The sequence below is a fragment of the Eurypyga helias genome, unplaced genomic scaffold (genome assembly GCF_000690775.1).
Source record: "Eurypyga helias isolate BGI_N326 unplaced genomic scaffold, ASM69077v1 scaffold17425, whole genome shotgun sequence".
Taxonomy (NCBI): Eukaryota; Metazoa; Chordata; class Aves; order Eurypygiformes; family Eurypygidae; genus Eurypyga; species Eurypyga helias.
In genome coordinates, this window is record NW_010249708.1 from 52,820 (window position 1) to 75,690 (window position 22,871).

The 22,871-nt window shown below is 37.4% G+C and overlaps 1 protein-coding gene across 4 annotated transcripts in view; it reads left to right on the forward strand.

Moving 5' to 3' along the window:
• The window catches only part of CDK17 (cyclin-dependent kinase 17), a 52,455-nt gene that overhangs the window by 13,578 nt on the left and 16,006 nt on the right, over positions 1 to 22,871 (forward strand). For 2 of the 4 annotated variants that reach the window (XM_010151466.1, XM_010151467.1), the window contains 3 exons: positions 906 to 1,070; positions 7,277 to 7,410; positions 22,450 to 22,575. In XM_010151466.1, the coding sequence (XP_010149768.1) occupies positions 906 to 1,070; positions 7,277 to 7,410; positions 22,450 to 22,575 (425 nt within the window). The remainder of the gene's footprint in view (positions 1 to 905; positions 1,071 to 7,276; positions 7,411 to 22,449; positions 22,576 to 22,871) is intronic. The other 2 variants (XM_010151468.1, XM_010151469.1) reach the window with 2 other exon arrangements.

The following is a 22,871-nucleotide window of genomic DNA, read 5'->3' on the forward strand; positions in this document are numbered from 1 at the left end:
TCTTGTTGGGGTAAAAAAAAAAAAAATCCTCTTTGGTTTTAGAACTAGATGCTTCTAGTACCATGGCAATCCTGGAGTCATAGTTCACATGTGCAGAGTCGGGTTTGCTGAGAGAACACGAACACTCAATTTCTGTGCACATTTGTATATAAGATTTATAAATTTCTAATGTTTCTCTTTTAGAAAGTGTTTATCAATAATAATTTAAAAAAAAATCTTACAGCCTGGGGTTTGAGTCTAAGTACACTTAACGGTTTGAGACACAGTCCAACAGAAAGCCAGATAACTCCTTGAATACTTAACTCTTCTGATATCCTGTAAGTTAATAATCATAGATATGGCATGACAGCTCTGGTGGGTACAGACAGGTATTTTTCCTTCTAAGACTTGTATTAGCGAGGCTTGCTACTAGTGACCCTCGAGAATTTTGAGAGGGAGGCTATTTCTAAAGGCTTGCGGTTGCATTTGCTCATCATGTGAGTTGGTCTGACATCTGTTCTGGTTAAATTATGATAAAGATAAAACAGTATGCAGTAAGACAAATGGCTAATTCAAAAGAAAAGAAATATGCCAATATTAAAAGCTATGTTCTGGTTTTATTCACATTTTCAGACTGTATTTTCAGGTCATTTACTGATCCAAGCAGCAGAGTGACAGAATATAATAAAATGAAATATGGGTAATATTTAATGCCATGTTTTGTATTAATTGATTAATAGAGAAATGGCAGTACTAGTATAGTCTGCTGTTAGTATGAAAGAGAATCTTACCAGAATGGTGATTTCCTGTCTAGTAACTGTTTTTTTTTTCTTTTTCTTTTCTTTTTTTTTTTCCCCCCTTCTGGCATGTTCCTGACACTCCTACTTGCTTGCGGGAATGAATATTTTGATCCTTGTGAATTGTAGAGCCTATTGTGAAGAATGGCAGGCCTCCAACGTCTCACAGCATGCACTCATTTCTCCACCAATACACAGGATCTTTCAAGAAGCCCCCTTTACGGAGACCTCATAGCGTCATAGGGGGCAGCCTCGGCTCTTTCATGGCAATGCCCAGAAATGGGAGCAGATTAGGTAATTTATTACATTGTTTGTTTAAATTCAGTTTTCTGTGAAGAATAATGTCTGTATTAATTCTTAGCAAGAGATGATGTTATTCTAATGCTTTAATAAATCTCTGGGAATGAGTAGTCTTTTTCTAGGGTTGTTAGAGATACTTGGTTTTAAGGTACTGAATGTCTCTTATGATTTTCAGGAAGAAAGCAATTACAAGACCACACAGAAATCACCCGTAAATTGTTGACAAGTGTGAAGTTGCAAATGTTACAAAATATTCTTTTTTAATACTTTGCAAGAAACCTCTGTGTCCATCTCAGTTAAGCATTGGTGAGCACAACAATAAATGGACTATGATAAAAAGAGAGGATAATCGTCCTATATGTGGAATTTAAAAGAAAACTGGTATATTAATTAGAGTTGTCAGTATTATAAGAAAAAATTAGCTTTTTTCAGTGATATGTTAAAGCCACTCAACTATAATTATCTTTTTGTTGTGGTCACAAGCTATATTTGAGGTTCTGTGGGCCAAATAAGTTAACGAGAAGAAAAACCCTTTTGTTCAAGTAATGTGTCATGTTGCTGCCTCCAGTCAGCATTAATGTTTTACCCTGCTTTTATGTTATTTTAAATTATGCTTAATTAATTGATACCAGAAAATGAGAGCAAGTCACAGTTTAATTACAATGTTATGAATTTTTCAATCTTCTGCCCTCATTTAGAAGCATGTGATAACCTGATCTCCTTCAAGATTAAGCTATGAGTCTTTAAGATAATAGTCAAACCACTGATGTCCTTCTCTGCTGTAATATCACTCATGATGTTCAAAAACTTGCCTTTTTATTGTTTGTGCTACCGTTGAGACTGAAAAAAGAATTCTCACCCCTTGAATGGACTCTAGCAGCTGTTATCACAGAAGAAAACATGTTTTAATGTGCACATTTTGACTGCTCTAGCAATTCCTGATTTCACTCAAGTCCTATACACATTTTTTTTTTTTCTTTTTTTCCTAGCCAGGCTTTGCTTAAGTTGCCAAGAATCTTATCAAGAGAAAAGTTGAAAATAAAACTGTGTGCTTAAAATATCTGGTTGGCAATATTTATTCTTTTATGGATTATTTGTCAAGTCAGCTGTTTGTAAACTGTGTTCAGGAACAGCAGAGATGTATACTTCCCTACTCTTGGGTTTGCGTGTTGCCTTTAGAAGTATTCTACAGTATTTTTAAAAGTAAATTTACCAATAACTTACCTCTTCTTCAGATTTTCACTATGAACATTGAATCAGCTTTGCAAAAGGAAAATTAGCAAAGTTTTTTGTTCTTTAAGTGTTTTTCCAGTTTTCTCAGTTTTATTTTTTACCTGAGAAAAACACTAATACGTAAGCATTGCAGAAAAATGCTAATAGTTTTATTTTTCTCAGGTGATCAAGTGTTTACATAGCACACACAATTTTAATATGTTAGTCTGTAGAAGTGTTACAATAACAGGTTTTAAATAGCTACCTATTCCTGTAGAATTTGTAATGTGGAATAGATATACTGAGTATATGCACTTATGTGTGAAACACCTCTTCTTTGGATGCAGTGATGCCACTGATGATGCCTTTTTTTTTTTTACTCTTTTGATGAAAATCTAAGCTACTTCTACAGATAACACAAGTACAAGCACATGCAAGCATAATTGCTAATGGTCTTTCTACTTCTCCTTCAAATCTTACCTCCTTTTGTTCCTGCCATATGAGAGTGGTTATTACTCAGCAGGATACTGAGGTTTTCTCAGTTGGGTAATGACATCAGAAATGAAACAGTCAAATAGTCCACACTACATGAAACTTTTTACTTTCTTTGCTTTTTTTATTCATCCTCTTTTCTTTCCACCTTTTCCTCCATTCAAAAGGTGGAAAAATGCTATCAGAGAGGTATCCTTGAAATATCACAAATAATAGCAATTACAAAATGGCTATTTGGTTAAAAACAGATTAAACCAAGACCTTTCATGGGTGCATCTTCCACCTGCTTGCTTTTGAATGAGATTGTCAGTATAAAAATAGGTTGAGAAGCCCAGGAGAGTTTTGGAGTTTTGCTTGTATTCTGAGCACTGAACGTGGATTTCTGCTGTTGTGATAACATGTAAAATCCCAAAATATTTTTAAAAGAATTTCTACTTGGAAACATCTGTTAGCTTTAGGTTTTGTAAAATGTTTTGTAAAGACAAACATGCTGAACTGATCTTGAAAAAGTGTGCCTTTGTTTAAAATTTTGTAGTCATATTTAATTTATTACTCAGTTATCATGATGATTTTAAATAATGTAGGTGATTTTCAGGCCAAATTGTGCATCAGCCATGACACTGGTATGGATGAAGGTCTAGCTGAAGATTTTTTTATCTATACAGCTTCCAAAGTCTTGCACCTCCAGAACCATTTAACCACTGCAGGCCATGATGGATTCAGAGTTTATAAACCCTTTTTGGACCTGACCTGGCTGAATGCAGATCCAACTTAATTGTCCTTGTTCCGTACTTCTATTAATGGGAGCACTGGAGAGGAGCCTGGAATATGCAAAGCCAATATGGAGCTGAAGCTAACCTTCCCGGTGAACCTCAGTGGCAGCTGAGGGACAGCTGATCCCTGCTTTTGCCAGTGATGTTCATAGAGTTATGGAAAGGCTTTGTGTCTGTCGTAAATACTGAAATTGAAAGGAATGGTATTTCATTCAGGTTTCATAGATCGCTAATGTTAACAGCAAAGGCAATTTCCCACTACTGCCCTCCTCAATTTGAATTGTTATTAGTGAAACTAACCATAAAGTGTAGCCACTCCATAGGCAAAGTAAGCTTTTGAAAAGTGCACCTTGGAAGGAATCCAAGATGCAAGTCACATGATCATTTTTGTAATCATTTGAAATAAGATGAAAAGATCATGCAGCCTGACTCACTGCTGACTCATTAGTGCATATTATTTTAGCCCACTTGGAGAAGTTCTCGGTTGCTGCACTGTAGGTTCCCTATATGACTTTCTTCTGTGGTGCATTCCCCACAGCTGAAATGAGGACAGCCTTTTCTTTTAAATGTACTTCCATAGTTTTCCTGTTATATTGTAGTCCTGGACAGCTTTTATTGCATGGCCATACTGGATATTTAATTAGATACGTAGAATACATTAAAATAAACATCTGTGTAAGAGAAGGGCTTGGGTATTCAGTGAAAACAATTCAATAAATTATTGAACTCTTAAAACCTCCAAAGACCACGCAAAAGCTGGCTTTGGTGCAGGTGAATTTGCCTATAGAAAAGCTTAGTGAAATTAAGAAATATTTGCATGATTTTCATCATTGCTTAATCAAATATTATCATCATGCACCTGTGTAAAATGATTAAAATGGCTAGGTTAATGCTTTATTCCTGGGTTTATGCTATTGAAATAATGCTCTACTAATTAAATTATTTAAAGTAGGGCTCTACTAATGTCTTTTAAATTCAATAAAATCAAAGGACACCTCTATATTAGATGATAACACGGTCAAGGGTTTTTTTCCAAAAGCTTAAAAGTATCCATATTTAGAATATAATTAAAACATCTGGAAACTCTTAGTTAGGAGCAGTTGGGTATTTAGTCTATTGGAAAATCAGACATGTGCTTAATGAAAGATTTCTGGGTGCTACAGCCGGTATCCTGCTTAAACCCTTTGGTTATGGGTATGTAGCTTATGCAGACTTAACGGAATTAATCATATCACAGCAGTATTCAAAATAGACTGACCATCATCTTATTTAAGTCTGAAATACTACATTTTTAGAGTTGAGTGGTACAGACCCACTTTGTTGTTACGTTCCTGATTTATGAAGAACAGAATCTCCTTACAGCTATGTTATCTGCTCCAAATATATCGGTTTGTGTTACTACTCCTTGAAATAGTCCTTAGTTGTGTATTTTTGCATAGATGGTGTTTGTGGTAGAAGTGTCTTTGTCAACTAGGAAGCTCTTTGTAGTTCTGAGCGTTGATTTTCAAAGTGTCGGTGTTTTAATAGTAATTTCATAATACATAGGCTTTTGTGAATTGAACATTGTGTTTTAAGATGAAAAATATGACAGTGTCAATCACATGATGACTTCAGTAAGTGTCAGTCTTTTTTTAAAAAAGAAATTATGTAATTGCTCCACATCTTAAAATACAATACTTTATTCATTTTGTCAGTCTTATTTTGTGAGCATGCCCAGATAACTGTCTCTTGTCTAGCTTCTCTAAAGAAAATACACTTTGGGTCCCAATCAATGGGCTTGTACTAACATGAGGATAAATTGGGGAACAATTGTTAGTAGCTGTTGCACTTCATTTTGCAAACAGAATCTTGAGAACTTTAACTGCTAAAATGGTTTACATGACCTCTCCGAAAAGTTTTTTAGAAGAGAATCCTTATTAAAGAACTGATATGGTGAATGTGCTCTTTACCAGTTGCAGTAATGCTGGCATAACAGCTTTGCTGCAAGTAGTGTTTTCAATAATGCTTTTATATGACTAAAAATAATGGCCTACAGTTTGTTAGCTTTTAAAAAGACAGCTATCAAGTCACTACAGAGAATAAGAGAGATTTCTTAGAGACTTGGCAAAAGAGAGTCACATTTTGTCTGCTTAGCTTAAGGTTAGGGCTGATACTTAGGAGACACTTTCTGAAAATCTTTTCCTCTGCTTCAAACTACCATGCCTTTAGAACCACAAGTATTTACCTTGTTTGAAACCAGAAGTTTGCTTCTCATTATGCAAGGAGTGCAGCTTATTTTCTTCGCATTCAGTCCATATCTGAGCATGACTTGCAGGAAAAAATCTGATGCAGTGTGGATTTTTAATCAAAATCCAACTTAGGTCTGCGTTACTGCTAGAAAGTTTGCTTTGTGCATGAGATATGCATGCTTAGTTTGTGTGTTTAATTACAGGGCTTCGAGTTAAAATACAGTACCTTAAGAGTTAATTTTCTTATATCCATTCTGTTTTCTGTAAAAGGAAATTCTTTGTACTGTGGAGGAATTTGATCGTTTGAAGTCTACATGATTCTATGTGAACCCAACTAGACAAACATTTTTGAAGATGTGCTGATAACCAGACATTGGCCTAAAGGCTTTTTTTTCTAGAAAGTCCAGCCTTCTCACTCATTGGTAGCGATAAAACTTGTGTTCTCTCTCTCTCTCTCTCTCTCTCTTTTTTTTTTTTTCCTAATTGCTGTAATGCTGTGCAAATGTTAAATATTTTCAGGTAGGTTGGTGGTAAGGCTGAATTGAGCTTTTTGTGTTTTGCTAATATTAGCATTTTTTAGGACTCGAGTTCTGAGATTTTTAGTTACTCTTCAAGTTCTCTCTTATCCTGTACAAGATCATGCTTAATACCAAGGATCAGGAGGGGGCAGGAAATTGGTGCTTTTGAAGCACCTCCTTTATATGTGTAAGTATTTAATCTCTGTAGTAATTTGGAGTTCAAATATTTCAGAGGTGATGATGGAGCATTACTCACAGTCAATTGCTTGTATGACCAATTTCCCACTGGGTGTCCTTGTGCAAGTCATTTGGCTCTTTATGCTGTTAATGGGACCACCTTAAACGTCACTCATTATGGTGTTTGCCTTCCAAAGTCTGGAAGATCCTGTGGTGCTTAAAAGTAAGGTAGATGTGTATACAGTAGGTTATGTCCCCTCCCTCCACACAGGCACACCAGTGGTTTTTATATCTTAGGTTTCCATATTTAGCATTTCTGAAAATAATGCCTATACCTCTCAGGTTTTTTTAAGTTTTCTGAAGGTGGCTGACATCAGGTAGTCTGATCTGAGTATTTTAAATATTCTCAGTAATGTTTTATGTCCAAGGGCAGCAAAAAGAAAAGAGGTAGTGTGAGGGAGTTTGGGAACTGAAGCCATGAGGGGAAGGTGGCTTATAGGAATTAAAATTGGGATCGGACTGTCTGTGTCTTGTTTTGGAAAATTGAGTTCTGCTGCAAACCAAGTAAGAAAAAAAATGAGAAAGTTTGTGTAGGAGTCCTGTAAAGTAATCCTGTTCATTTTGTGATTCCTTATATGAGAAGTATATCAAGATGACTATGACTGGATGGTCATGACATAAATATTTCTTTGACATAAAAACCAATGCACAGTAATGATACAGTTGTTTTCCATCTGTACAAGAGAGATGTTTGGTGGAATGCTGATTAACTGTTTTCAAATCTTCTGGTTCTTTTTAAGATATTGTTCATGAAAATCTGAAAATGGGGTCAGATGGGGAAAGTGACCAAGCTTCTGGAACGTCATCTGATGAAGTTCAGTCTCCCACAGGAGTTTGTCTCAGAAACCGGATACACAGACGAATCTCAATGGAGGTAATTCACTTTTCATATAAGGGTCCTTCATACTGACAAGAGAGTTGCGGGTTGCTTTACTCTTCATTCTAACTGGTTGTCTTCTCAATTAATTATTCTGACATGGATTTCATGCAGAGAGCGTTATTTTAATATTACTTAAATTTCTGTCTCTGTCACACAGAAATCATATGCTTATCTTGTACTGTTTATTAACTGTTAATTTTGAAAAGCAAGTATGTTTTGAAACTTAGTTTTTTTGGAAGAATTTGTTAAGTGTAGCATTATGACATGTAGCACTGGAATATCTTTCCATCACATTCTGTGCAATTCACTGAGTATATTCAAGAGGTTAGTGTTCAGACATGCTTTACTTGAGACTTTTCTAATCTTTGTGAAACTAATGCTACAGCAGCAATGGTCCTGACTGCTTCAGCCTTTCCCTGTCTTCCTGTTTTGTAATGAACGGAACTTTACAGGATGATAAACAAAAGGAGGAAAAGTACCTTATGAATAACTGCACATAATTTCCTTTATTTATGAGTCTCATTATGAATACTAGCCACCCTTGTGCTTGCTTTGTTGTCATTTCCCTTGGTGAAGAAAAACAGAACACTTCCCTGTTTCCTGAGTGTATAAAAGTTACAATTATAAAGATGCCTTTGTTACAGAAGCATGTAAAATTTTGTAGTTGCTGCCTTATAGCATACATACCAACATGCATAGTTTGTAAGATTTTAAGTCTCCATTCAAAGCCTGATACCAAATACAGGAGTGGGGAAACAGATCTGGATAAGTTACAGTAGGGTGCACATGCCAAATTTTTTTTTTATTTGTGAGGCGTTCTGTTATGCTTGGAATTCCAAGACTCCAAGCATGTAATGCTGGTATGATTCCAAGAACTTGTGAATTAGCTGTATTAATTCTTTACATAATTTCTAGCACCAGGGGGGATTTTGTTTTCAAATTCCTAAATTTGTATGTTGATCTCAGGTTTGATCTAAAGACTGTTAAAAAATTTACTTGGGAGAACTAAGGTATTGGTTTATGCAGGAAGCTTAAATTTAGAAAAAAGTTACTGTGAAAACTGGCACATCAAAATGTATGCTGGAGAAATTAAAAATCAAGGAAATGATTTAAAAGGATTTTTTACTTTTTGCTCATTGTCTGTTTCCTCTGCATTTTGAAATGTGCGCTTTATTTTCCTTATTTATTTCCTGTTATAGTGATATATAATGAAATTAACAAACTGAAATGCAAATGTGTCAAGTCTTCTCGAGCAAGCTGAGAACCATTAATGGATTCTCTTTAGATTAGGATCCAAGAAACTAAAAGAAATTACAAAAGGACTCAGGAATTGTCATTAAAAGTTCAGGAAATTTTTGTGTAATTTTTCAGAAGGCATCAAATAAAAGCATCTTTTCATTGGCCTCTTTAATTGTGAAACAATTCTAATAATATGGCTTAAGAGATTTTGGGAAGCTTTTACTTAAATTTTGTTTATCCAATGCTAATTTGCTCTTTTTTTTTTCCCCAAATTCCAAATGCCTCTTGCTGATTGTTGAAATTAATGTTATTTCTTCATTGACTGGGTCAGTGAATGTAAGCACTAATTTTTTGGCAGTTATTCTTGTATATTCTCTGAGAATTGCAATGTTTCCCTCAAATCGCTTCAGTATTGATATGGTGACTTTTCCAACAAGGTTTCAAGCCAGTGTCCATGAGCACGCTCACTTCTGAATTTTAAGAATGCTGTCATTGAGAGATATTTTTGGTCGATTTAAGTTTACTTTGTAGAAGTGCTTTGTAGCATAGTAGGCAGTGTTTTTACCTGTTTGTGTGTACCAGAGTCAAAAAAACCCAACTTGTAACCACCTTTGTGGTTTCGGTTAAAATACCTTTCTAGTCATAATCTTTTCAGCCGACTTTCTCATTTCCTAAGTGAAAAGGCCTTAAGTGATTGCATCGTCTGCCTGTCTTTTCTTCCTCTTGTTTTTCCCGTGGGTCATTTTCTCTCAGTTTTGACAGATGGATAGAAATCTCAGATGCTAATTTTCTATTAATTTCTGTGAAAAAAATCTGTGAAAAGAGATTGTTAATGCATTTACTGCTAGGAAAGATGCAACCTTTATTAAACACCAGAGTATCCACATAAGACTTGAGTCTCAAGATGTACATCCATAGAAAATCAGGTTTTACTGTTTTTGCTGTTTGTGGGGTGGGATCACTTGCTTCCTTGGCTTTTGGGGGAACTGAATAAAGGTCTCCTCTTGTACCAAATTTTGCCTGCATGCCTTGGGTCATTTGTGCCATGGAGATGGCTGGTTCACTAGTAGTAATTTGATTATATAAAGAAAAAAAGACAGTCTTTGTTGTGAAGTTTCTATTATTTCAGTTTTATTTTGCTGGTTTGTGAGGATCTGTCATCTCTAGACACCACTGAGTAGCCTGAGGCCATACTCCCTTTATAGTCATTTAGGATGAGTTACAACTGTATGCTGTACATACAAGTTGGAGTAAATTAGTATGTGTGTGATAGTATGATTTTGCTGTAGTGTGCTGAAGTCATTAGTCACACTTGATATCCATTGTGGAATGTGTTTGATTAAATATACAAAGTTGGATAAACCCAGTAAATCAATATTCATCATTCCTCTGCATTAAGATGAATGTACCTGTCACACTACCACTGTATCCTTTTTTATGCTTAGTTTGGCCCATATTCACTGTATTTGTAATATTTTTGTACATAATTTCTTGTATATGTTTGTTTCTCTCTGCTGAATTGAAAGAAGCCCTGATTTATCAGTTAAAGCTGAAATATTGGAATAGTCCTTTTTACTTGTAAGAATTTAGTGTATATAGCTAAATTTTTCATGCTCAGTTTGAACTTCCTCTAGAATTCTGAAAATTAGCAGCCCATCAAAAAAACCCAACCAGTTTTTTAAAAGTTCTTGCTAAAACATGCGTGTTGTAATCAAAGGGCTAATTACCAATAATGACTATTAGTATTCTTGGGATGTTTTGTACATTAGAATGCACATTTTGATTCTTAGTGTCCATCCCCACTGCAGTGAACCATATAATGAAGCTGCTTTCTCTGTAGTCACTGATTAACACAGAGCTACAAATAGAATTGTAGTGTTGTCGAAGAGCGGACATACCTCTTGTCCAGAGCATATGAAAAACTTTGTTGGGAAAGGAAGCTTGATCTTTCTAAAATTTTCCTGTAAAGGTATCCTGAAAGAGAGAGAACTGCAAAATCGATGAAGGAAATGCACCTAGAAAATGTGTTTGTTAGAGCAGAATCTCCATAGCAACAGAAAGCTGAAATTTTGTAACCTTAAGTTGACATGGTTTAGATAGGAAACAGCCATACTGCGATGTAACCTACATATCAAAGTGGTTTAGATACGAAGAGGAGAAACTGCAGTGAGAGAGAATCCTGCTCCGCAGTTTAAAAATCTGCTGAGGTGAAAACTGGAGATTCCAGCTTTCAATCTGTCACCCCCTGCAATGACATTAAATTTAGGGCAGCAGGGCTGGTACAGACAGGGAGATGATAGGCATTTGCTTCTGAATTCAACAACACTGCGCTTGTGGGACTAGATGGGTTTTTTTTAAATCATTGTTCATTGTTATTGTGTGCTTAGAAAACAAAGAGAACATACCAGAATCTCATTGTGTTGCCTAGATAAAGTTTATTTTGCCTGTAATCCACCGGCTGCAAGTGGTCCATAAAGCGGTTGCTTTTTTTTCCTTCTTCCTTCCCCTCATTCAGAAACCATGCTGACAGTAGGTGCGAACATCTATTGTGTGAGGAATTTGGCTTCTAGCAGCTGTTAGGCTTTAATTAAAACATCTACTAATCTCATCTTAATATTACTGATTACTTAATGAATCAGCAAAACTGTTTATGAAAGGGATGTATGGAATAATTTTTTCTTTTTCAAGCACGAGAAGCAATACGGCCTACGAATGAATGCATGTGTGTCTGTGTTTTAAATGTAGGTGCTTTCATCATGTAATGAAAAAACACTTCTTCAGATCATGGAGTTACAGCTTAAAGCCTTTACACTTTGATTTGCTGGAAAAGATGATGTGGGCAGTAATGCATTAATATAAATTCATGTTTCAAGCTGTAAGTGTTCACTGGGGGCCCTGTGCCTGTGCACTAGATAGTGGATGGTTCATTAAGAACTGTGGTGGATAAAAAATGGGGAGATACAGCCTGTGCAAATTGAAACATCTGTTTCCCTTTCCCAAGAGTACAAGATCTGTAGGCTGTCTTCGCATGTGAACTGGCGGAGGGCCATAACCCACTGTTCACCAGCCTGTTTCCCAGATATTTTATCCTGAGAAACAGTTCTTATCTGTCCAACTGTCACATTAGTGACAGGAGCATGTTCCAGATCAGGCTGCTCCTGCCACACTGCTCTAGGGTATAATTCTTCCCTGGGAGGATTAGCTGCAGGGTTAGTGCTTTCAGCTGAAGAGAGAAATACAGAGGTTAAGAAGTGATCCTGTAGTCGTGTGTGCATTGAACTGGTCACCTTCCAAAAAAGAGAACGATAAAAAGAAACGCTTGTTTGGTGAGTTCCATCCTTTCCAGGTGTGTGACTGCCTTGGGGGTCTTGACACAGCCTGAGGAACTCTGTCTGCTGTTGGTCCAGCTGGGCACGTGTACCTTCTCCAGAGAAACACCCACAGTTAATTGATGTTTCAGCTAATGTAGTGCTAAGATTTCTGTTTGTAGGCCTCAGGTTAGAAGGTCGTTCATAGTTCCTCATTCACATATGCAAAGAGGACACTCTCGGATCCATTAAGTTGTTTAAATTCTTGGACAGCAGGCCTTTGGCAGTACTGATCCAGACTTTTGGTCAGAGACAGTTAAGTGTTTTTTGCTGTCCTTAGTTTTGGAAGCAGGAAAGACTGGATCAAAGCCAGCCTGAGCATTCAGCCTTACATTGCTTGCCACTGGAGCAGCTCCCTTGGACCCCCAGCAGGCGTTACTACAGGGTGTCGTCTCTGAGCAAAGGTGGTTCTTCCCCTTTCCTTCTGTGCTTGGCAGCTGTATGTACTACTCTTTCTGCGTTACTTATTGGATGTTGTCTCATTTCCTTCCCTGCACCTCCTGAAAAAGTGTAGCTTTTCTCCCATTTGTCTCTTCTGCGAATCTTCCCTTAGTTATAGAAAAGGCAATGCCCTTTCTATAAGGATGGAATATCTGCTTTTTTGGTTTTACATTTTCGTAATTTGGTTTTTCTTCTAAGTTCCATATAGGATTGTCTGCTATCATATTGGATGTGTTCAGCCATCTCTAAAACACATCTCTAGTAATCACGGGAGTGCAGCAGGTGAGACAGCAGTACTTGGGTGCATTTCAGACCCTGCACTCCAGCCTCACTGTCCTGTCCAATTTCCTTATTCAAGAAGTTTGGTTTATTTTGAATTAGCCAGTTTCTTCATGGGACATTCCCTTTGGTACGTGCAGCTTTGATGTGAAAGGTTCGTGTTAATTATTAACATTACAGAGAGCTGTTTCAAGGGTCCAAGCTTACATTTGTGCAGTGATATGTTCTGTTTCTCATGGTATTTTTTCTGGTTCCCTTTCCTTCCACTTCATTCTTCCTGTAAGTTGCAAAACTTTTAAACTTACCTTTTCCTTTTGGGCAGTTCCCCCTACTACTCTGTATGTTTTCATCAGTTTCTGTAACACAAATCTATGTTTAAAATTCAAGAAGGTGTGGTAGTAAATGAGACAGAGCTTTCCTTATTAGCAACTGTTACCGCCCAGGCACCTACCACTGAGTCAGACAGCCATCAGACCTTGGATTTCAGCAGGGTTTATGTTAAGAGGCTGATGCCACAGAATATTATCTTGTTAGGTGGTAGTTTAGCCAGACAAACTGTCAGACATGATCTTTTTATGGTGGTTATTATTTTTCTTACTCTTCCTTGCATTATGTAAGTTCACTTAGGAGCTCTCTGAGATGCCATAAAACAACAGAAGAAAACCAGAACAAAACAAAACACCCAAGAATAGTTTTGAAGTATTTCTGGTATAATTTGTCACAAATTTCCTGTGTATTTTTGCATTTGATGAAAAGTAAGTAATGTATCACCTTTGAGTTTCACTTCTCCTTTCAGGTTTTTCAGAACTGAAAAAATTATTTGTCACATGTATCTGTTTTGCTTTGGTTTCATTGGTTGTGAATAGAAGCTCTTGGAATGCAGTTTCTGAATACTGAATAGTTTCAGCCTTTCACCTTAATCTGCTGGGAGATATGAAGTAAATAAAAAAACCTGCCTGTGGTGTTTTGGGGGGAAAAAACCCAAACAAACAAAAGGGAAGGGCAGTTTTTATTCAGCTAGGCAGCAGTCTGAACAGCATATCCATGAAATGAAAATTCTCGTTAAAAGTATTTGGAAGAAGAAATTATTGAGGGTTCATATTTTTGACTGCTTATTTGAAAAAGAATTGTCTGTTGAACTGTAATTTTAATTTTGTGTGTTCAAAAATAATAATTGTTACAAATATTACTGAGATTTACAAGATTTCGTTTCATTGTGTTAAATAAAAGCAGAACTATCTGCTTGCAATTCTGGTTGTTGTGCTTTTAAAAAAAGTTACATACTTCTATTTGAGTGGCCATAGCTACTGTAGATATTGTCGATAACTTTCTTGAACTCCTGGCAGTAAAACTACTTGCTTTGTTGATTAATGATAGTAGTTGTGCTGGAAAAATGTGACTCCTAGTCCCAAAACAGAGATGAAAGCTCAGACTTCTTAATAATACCAATAATTCATTGATCACACTTGGCTCCTTGTCTTTTCCTAGCATCAACATCAAATCTGACAAACTGTTTATGTTAGGGAGGAGGCAGACAACAGGCAATATCTGTGATCATTGTTATTTCTTCTGGATCTGATTTAGCCTGTGGATTCAACCTCTTGATAAATCCCTGACAATACTTTGTGTACTTGATTTGATTAGCATATTGAAAAATCCTCTTGATTTAATTGATGATTGAATTCCATATTTTGGGTAATTTTTTTCCCAAATATACAAAGCCACCTGATTCAGTGCCCAGAGTTGTTGCTTTCTTAAGTTGTGTTGTACTTCAGTAGACTGGCTGAAAACATTTATGGAGCACGAAATAGCAATAGGTGGATCTTAAGAGAACGTCTTCATTCTTAACAGAAGTGATGACCCTTTCCTCAGATTTAACAGAATAATAATTTATTCACTGTGACGTAATGTTTTCCGTAAAGTAATAACAACAGCAGCAACATTCAAGTATAAAGGAAAAATGTAATATTCCCATGTAAACCATTCTGCAGAAGACAGAGGAAATGCACTTTGTGCATCACAATGAAATTACAGTTGCATCTGTCACTTGAGTGGGGAAATGATGGTGGTTTTATATACCTGATAGGAAAACTGGTACGGGTAAATCATACCAGCTCTTAAAATAGTGGTTTTGGTTACAGTAGTCAAGGCTTGTTTATAAAGATGTTAAAATAGCTTGCTGCAAGGATGCTGTAAGTTTGGGGTTTTTTTTGATGGGTACGTATGCTGGTGTTTTGCTTCAAGACCTTGGAGATCTACAGGGCTGTAATCAAACAATATTCTCTATAAATATTTCTCTGATTTGTGGTGGTTACTTTTTTTCTGTTTGCTTTTGCCTCTAGCAGTCTTGTTGTATGTCATAATTCTGTAGAGAATCCAGTTGGCTTCAACTGTGCTAACTCTGTCATTTGGTAAAAATGCACTGAAAGTTGATAAGGCAACCTTCAGAAAAAAAACTCCACATGGTATTTGTAACTAAAGTGGTACAGTAAGTACACACATAAAAGGGTGTGTGTTGGAGCGAATTCTCATTGACATAAGCAAATGTTGTTCAATTAATTTGCTTGCATGTCATAAAGTAGCATATAATACACATTTTTATTTAAAATATGCAAGGAAAGAATAGTATAAAAAGTGATATTTTTTTTTTAACAGTAAGCATGCCATGAAGTTGAACTGTGATGCACAGAGGGTTATGTGATGTAGCATTTTAGACCTCATTAGGCATTCTCCAGTGAACAAAAGCACTATGACTTATTAGTGAACAGCTTGTGGTTGCAGCTGACACGTCTCGCTGGTATTTGCTAAAAGTGGTGAGAAGGCTAATTCAGTCCAATGCTTACACAAGAGAGCAAAGCATTTTCATTTGATCTGTAGTGGATTGTTTGGGCTGTCAGACTGATGTCTGTAGACTTGGAAGAACAATTCTGTTGTGAAGCTGTAAGAAAATTTTATTGATGTCGTTTAACAGTATTAACTCTTAAAAGATAAGCTAAAATCTCAGGGAGAGGTGGAGAGCTTGTTGTCTGCTGCCATACAGTAAGTACATACCTTAAGTAATGGTTGGTCTGGAGGTGTAACTTACCTATAACGTGAAAAACCAAAGCAGTAAGGATTGGTATGTAATTATGCAGCTTAGCAATATAGTTTGTGTTTTCCATTCTCTACCTGCTCCTGATGGAGCCAACTTCCTTCTCCTCTCGGCTCCTAAACTTGCATCAGCAGGTAATAACTGACTTTGTTTTGAAGGGATAGTTTTCTGTCAGTTGACTTTCTTACACTGCATCCTTAGCTAAGAGCCTCTTCTCCCAGAAGTCATGAGAACATCTGTCCACAGGCAATGAAGTACTGGGTTTGGAGATAGTTGGCTGTTAGATTAGCTAAATGAAATATTGAAGGAATAGCAAACTGAGGATCAGCTATCATGCTTTTCCCTTCCAGTTTTTCTGATGACTCATTTGGTACTACAGGATTTCCCGCCCCCTTTTGTTTTTTTGCCTCATACTGCGTCAGTGGAAGAAGCCTGAATCTCTTCTCTTGCTGCAGTTGTGAGTGGGAGTAGCAGCCTCAAACAGCTTAGCAGTTGAAAGATCAATGGCATTTGTAGCCCAATAGATTTGGGAAAGATTTATTAGTGTTACTCCAGCAATAAAGAAAGTCTGCAAATGCGCTCATTTGTTAAAGGGTAAAAATAATAGTAGTCTTAGTTTTTCTACTTTTTGCAGCATAATGAGGATGAGACTCAAGAACACCTCAAATCGTACTTTTTTAACAGGGTTTAAGGGAGGTGAAAATTGATCTGTAGACCAGGAATGAAACTTTCTGAAAAGTGTCACACTGTGGCACTAGAGAGTATTATATGGGCCAAGACATGCAGTTAGGAAGAGGAATAGCTGATAAGCTTGTATTATGGAGAATAGGAGATCAGACAGGATAGGTAACAAAGTGATCACAGAATGTGGTAACAAAATTCTAGCATGAAATTCTTATGAATGTTTTACGGTGGGTGGCAGGTCAAGAAACTGATACTTGCAGCAGTAATTTGGGCTATCCAAAAGGGCGCCAGAAGTGAAGAAATACTGGGATTTTTGGTTTTGCATGCACGTATGCGTGAAAAACAAAGTGGTTTGGGTTTGTTTTTTCTAATTTATTTATTTGGAAGACATGTTGGTTTCCTCCCAGTCTTATACTATTCAGCTCACAGGACCTGCAGGATTTAAGTTTAAACACCTGCCTCCCTTTCTTGTGCCCAAGCATAAGTAGTCAGTGGTAGACAGAACATACCCATCAAGTTACAGCAGTGGAGTTGGATGCTAGCCAGACTAAAGAAAAGGCTCAACAAAGTGTAGCTCTTCCTGGAGCATTTGCTGTGGCTAGCATTAGAAATAGATAATAAAGCACGAGTTGGGGTAGTTTATCTCCACAGAAAAGAAAGTGATATTAGTGTCACAATTGCTTACATGTTTATCTGCCATCAAGATGAGTAGGACAAATGTGATTCTCCTTTCAGGCAAATTAGAAAAATAGTATGCATTTCTCAGCCAGTAATAAAGCAAGACTGGAAATAAGCATTGCACATGAAGATGGAAAATGCGGTTTTATGGTGTAGAGGAGGAGGAAAATGCCACAAGCATTCTGGCTACCCAAGCAAAGCAACTGGTGCCTGAATATGTTCTCCAGAATATATTCTGGAACTAGATCAAAAATTAGCTCATTAAGCAACATACAGTTAACTGTAGGCATTTGAACATTTGTGGTGTCTGCTGAACATGGTTATTTTTTTGCAAGTTGACCCTAAAGGTAACCAGAAAAGTATCAAGCTAGAAAATGTTATGAATTTACAAGAACTTCATAAATTAGACATCATTTAGAAAAATAAATTGGGAGTGACATCAAGAAAATACCATCTTTTAGTTTTCTGAAAGGTAGATTGTTTTACCTGAATAGTTCTTGGTCCCTGAAAGCTAACGGTTTGCATTCCAGTAAACCATTGTTAAGAGTCTCAAAGGAATGTGCCCAGATTCCCTCTGCATAGTTGAAGGCCTGTGTACACCATTTACACACCTGTAACGTTTAAAAAAGGATACACAAGGTGAGAGAGGGAGTTACTCTATCTTACTGCCTTTAAAAAATTAAATAAAAATTTGAAAGATTCATGAAGGGATGAAAAACTAAGTAGTGGTAAAAATGGACATTTAACGCTGTAGTTGTTGGCAAGCTCAAAATCTTAACTATCAAAAATTAAAGAGCCTGGGGAAAATAAATCGGTCCTGCCATTAATATTACATGCTTTCTTATTACTTCTTTAAACAGAATTATAGCAGGATGTCGTAACAGCCCACATTTTTAACAGCCTGCTAATAATTTCCATTATAGGTTTCTTGGTTTTAGTTGCTTTCCTTGCTTGAAGGGTTTTTATTATTTTCTGAGATATGCTAACACTTCATTAGATTCAGTTGGTCATTGAAATACGTGTGGACAAAGTCCTCTGTCCAGGAAGTATCTTTTTCATTGTTTTCCTGGAATTCTGCCGAGGTTTAAGAGAATTAGAAATTCTTAAAAATCACTGTTTCCTGCTGTTGCCTGCGCTGCAGCCTGCCTCATGCCAAAATCGCAGGAAGCCGTGGGGTGCAGCAGAGCAGGTTTTGCTGTTACTGGAGGAGCAATAGCGGGATTGCAGTGGGATGGCTGCTGTGGCAGCATACGGGAGCAGAGGTGGCAGTCGTGTCTAACACCACTCCGGGCTTCGTACGCTTAGGCCGCCGCTCAGCCTTGGACATCCTGTCCATAACGGCTGTTCAGCACCAGGGGGAAATGTGTTACCACCCCCAGGCTTGACAGCTGACCTGAGCTGGCCAGAGGGCTCATCTGCACCATCTGACGTGGTGCTCCGCAAGAAAAGCTGTAGTGAAGGAGGAGAAAGGGGAGACATTTGTGGCTATGGTGTTTGTCTTCCCAGGCTACCGCCAGGCGTGCTGAGGCCCAGCTTTCTGGGAAGCTGCTGGACACATGCCTGCCAATGGGAAGCAATGAATCAGTTTCTTTTTCACTCTGCTTTGGGTGCACAGCTTTTGCTTTCCTTATTAAACTGACCCACGTCTCCTCATCATCCTTCCCTCTTCTCTGCATCCCATGTGAGCAGGGAGTAAGTGCTCAGCTGGATTTTGCCGGGCAATAATTAAGTCTCTTGTTGCCATGAGCTGAACAGGTTGCCTAAGCCTCAGCAGACTGCCCGGTCTGAACACTCAAGGCTCAACATCAGTTGGTGTGTGGAAAGGGCTCTTGCTTTTCTTCTTAACATAATCTCAGTTACATTAACTGGCTTTTTCAACTGTATCAGACTCATGTAATGATAGTTTCTAGTTCTTCTGTTTAGCCACTAGGAGACAGCGTGCTTACTTGTCTCATGCACATGTAATTAATCCCCTTTCGTGTTACTGTATAACATTAAATTATGATTGCTTTTTTTTTCCCAAGAGGTGATTGCTTCAATTATTGCAAAAACTGGGGGGAATTAAGGTGATACAGGCAAACAAAGCAATATAATTTCTGTCTTTGAGGTATTTGGGTTTGCAGTCTAAACAATTTTCTTTAATTTTGACTATTTTAGGTAGTTAGGTAAAGGATAATGATAATACAAAGAAGACTTTATATGTGTGACTTTATATATGTAATGTTATACATAATTTTCAAATACTGATAGCATAAAAGGCTTCTGTTTCCCATCCTCCCCATTTGAAAAGGTAAGTGTTCATTGATGGCAGGCCTGTGCACAGTTAATGACATAGTTTTCCAATTGCCATCACAGTTTAAAGGCTGCTGGTCCTTCCTTCTTCCTGCACAAACCCATCAACTTCATATGCTTGGAAATGCTTTTTGAAGGCTGTGGAGCTAGGTGTGAAGCACCACTTTGGATGCCACAAGGATGAGTGCTGTGGGAGGAGAGAGCATACAGATGGAGAGCACTGGGGTCCAATCCACTTGGTATTTCATGAGGCCCTTGAGTTGTGGTCCATGATCTCAGTATACCTATAAGCAGACTCTGTAAAATACATAGTGTTAAACAAGGACTATGGGACAGTAGGAAGAGAGCTCTACAGTAGGCTTCTATGCCATAGAGTTAATAGATAGGAGTAGGAGAAACCTGTTTTGCCACAGGGTACATAAGAAGATGGTGGTATCTACCGTGCTCAGGAAGTTCTGTTGAAAAACTCAGCCCAATGCTCTCTTCTGCTGGCTTAGAATTTGTCAAATTTCTGCTTTGGTTTATGTTCTTGAGCAGCTGGGGGAAAAAAAAATCAGATATTGTCCCACCATTGATATGGGATTACAGTAGGAAGGTGGAGTAGGGATTGATGCTGGTCCTTTTCCTGCCCTCCGTCAGCAGTTCTGTGGTGTCCCAATGCAGTGAAGTGACAAAGATGCTTTTTTTTTTTAAGGCATCATGGCCCTCTTTCCTTTGTGCTCATCTGTTTTGATGAGCTACCTGAATTTTCTGAAGAATGCAATAAATTATAGGGTGAATCTGTTTGTTTATTGTTAGTAATCTGAAGCCCTCTTCAGTTAGGGGAGAGCCATTTCTCTTTCCAGATGGCTCTAACTTCTCTTAATTTGAGTTGCCTATTATAATAATGGCATTATAGCAGAGCCTGTCAAAAAGAAGGTAAATTCTTTAGTGGAAAATACTGTTTTGTGGTAGGGATTACTGCTAGCTCCTGGTATAACTGTTTAGCTCCTACACTCTACCGGAAACCACACAAGCAGTTTTAAAATTGCCGATGTTTTGAAAAATTTGAAGTACCAAAGTTGAAAGTTACTAAAGAAATTGCAAGCTGTCAAAACTGATTCATCCTTTGGTTTTCTTTAATTGAACTCTAAAATGTTAGTCAAAGCTGCCGTTATGACAACAGTACTACTTTTGTTTAAAGACAATTTAATAATTCTACACAAAATAAGAAATACAGACGCTGATTTTTTCCAGTTACGCAAAGAAACTGATGTTAGGCAGCAAAGTAGAGGCTAACAGGCATTGTGCTTTGTACCCGAGGAGGTGTGAGGAGCAAAAAGAAAAATGGAGGAGGAGGGTCAGCTGCCAGAAGTTAAAGCTTTGTTGGCATCTCTCCAAAAATTTCTGCCTGTTTGCAGTAGCTGTCATGAATAGCATATGTAGATCAATCATCTGCAGAATGTGTATTAGCTGTTCAGTCCTACCTGAAATTCAGCTAATTGCCAAATTGCATTCATTTTTTTAACCTATAATTTTAACTGATATTTTTTGCTCAGCTGTTGCTCCAGGTACGTGTATGGATCATGCATATGCATGGTTCAAATACATCATCGACACTGAAAGATTAACAAGTTGTCCACCGAGATCTCAAGTCCTGAAAAGTCTGATGATCCTGTTCTTTGGCAGCCTAAGCCAGTGTAGCTGCTGGCTTTCCGGGCTTGCCCTGCTGCCTCTCTTGCCCTGTGTTCAGGCTGTGAGCTTGCCTGACCTTACACTGAACCTGTTCAGAGCACAAAGCTGGCAGGAAGCTATGCACTTCGCCTGAGATAGTTTCTTGATGATTTAGCATGCTGAAATCGTTCAAAGCTGCTGCAAACACACCAGTAGGAACACATGGCCAAGCCTAGGGGAACCGAATGGGGATGTAGCTGCCAGCATTTAGGTTAGCTCAGGATGCCCAGAATTCAAAGCTGGAGGTGATAGGTAAGGTAGAGTAGGGTAACATGGAGAAGGTCTTAATGCCCTCAGGTCAGCGTTGATTAAATCTGAGATCCACAGGCAGAAATCTGGAGTCTTTCTCTTCTGATGGAGAAAAGTGTGGAAATAGTGGTGTTTCCAGAGATGTCCTCTTAACTTCAGGGTAGAATCCATGAGGATGGATTATATAGTTTGATGCTAGGTATGATTTTCTTTAATTGGATAAACTGCCTTTGCTGAAAAACAGTTCCTGCTGTTCTGAAAATTGCTTCCCATTTTTTTCCTTGTATCTCTGTAGTGCTGACTGGCTGCTTTAAGAGAATATTTGGTATTTCATTTTCTGGCATGTTTGAGATTAAAGCCAAACTAAAAATAAAAAATCAATGGGAATGTGCAGCCACCCCGAATAGTCTTTTCTTTGTGTTTGAAAGGTGAAGTGATTTTCTTTCCCTGTTGTCTTAGAAATTACACATGTTGTTGCTGAAAAATTTACTGGTGAAAAACAGAATCTGTAGGCAAAAATACATTTATATAATGGCAGTTTGGTTTTCTAACGATCCTATAATAAAAAGTCTGAAATAAAAAATGTATTAACACTTGTAGTAGTTTGGCTCGAATAACGTAGTGATTCTGTTTTGTAAGACTAGAAAAATGGAAGGTGAAACTTTTAGGAGTCAGAGAAAACAAGGATGATATGTTTTGAATTGTGGAGATATCCTGTTATTTTAATATGTTTACTGTATGAAAAGAAATGTATTTACAAGCCTCTGAATTCTCAGTTTCTGCTGTTCTCAGTATGTATAAGTATTCAAGTAAACTCAATACAAATGTCCACAATGTAATTAATTACATTTTAATATTTCATTACTTATTTTCCATTCATACAAATATTTCCTTTTTAAATAGTAACACTGTAAAAAGAACAGTAACACTACAGGTGTTAAAAGATGTTTTAAGAAATACTGAATTATACTTGACCCTTCTCTTTGTAACAACATTCAGGATTTGAACAAACGCTTGTCCCTGCCTGCTGACATCAGGATACCCGATGGCTATCTTGAAAAGCTGCAGATTAACAGCCCACCATTTGATCAGCCAATGAGTCGACGGTCTCGTAGAGCATCCCTAGTAAGTGTATTGCATCTACCTTGCTAAACCAGCCTCTCGGGTCTTCCATTTAATGCAGATGTCTGTATATCATAGGTATGATTCAACTTTGTTTACACCTTGGCTTTTACATCCTGAAAGATAGGACATCTGAGCCTGTACCTGTCAAAATCCATTGAAGAATTTCACCCTCTCTTTCATTAATTTTTTGCAAACTTGGCCCAGTCATTTCCCAGTGAAGGTCTTGACCCCTTGGAATGAGTGGCTTAACTCAGCTCCCAAAGTGCATACTTAATTCCCTTTGTGTTTTAGAGCAG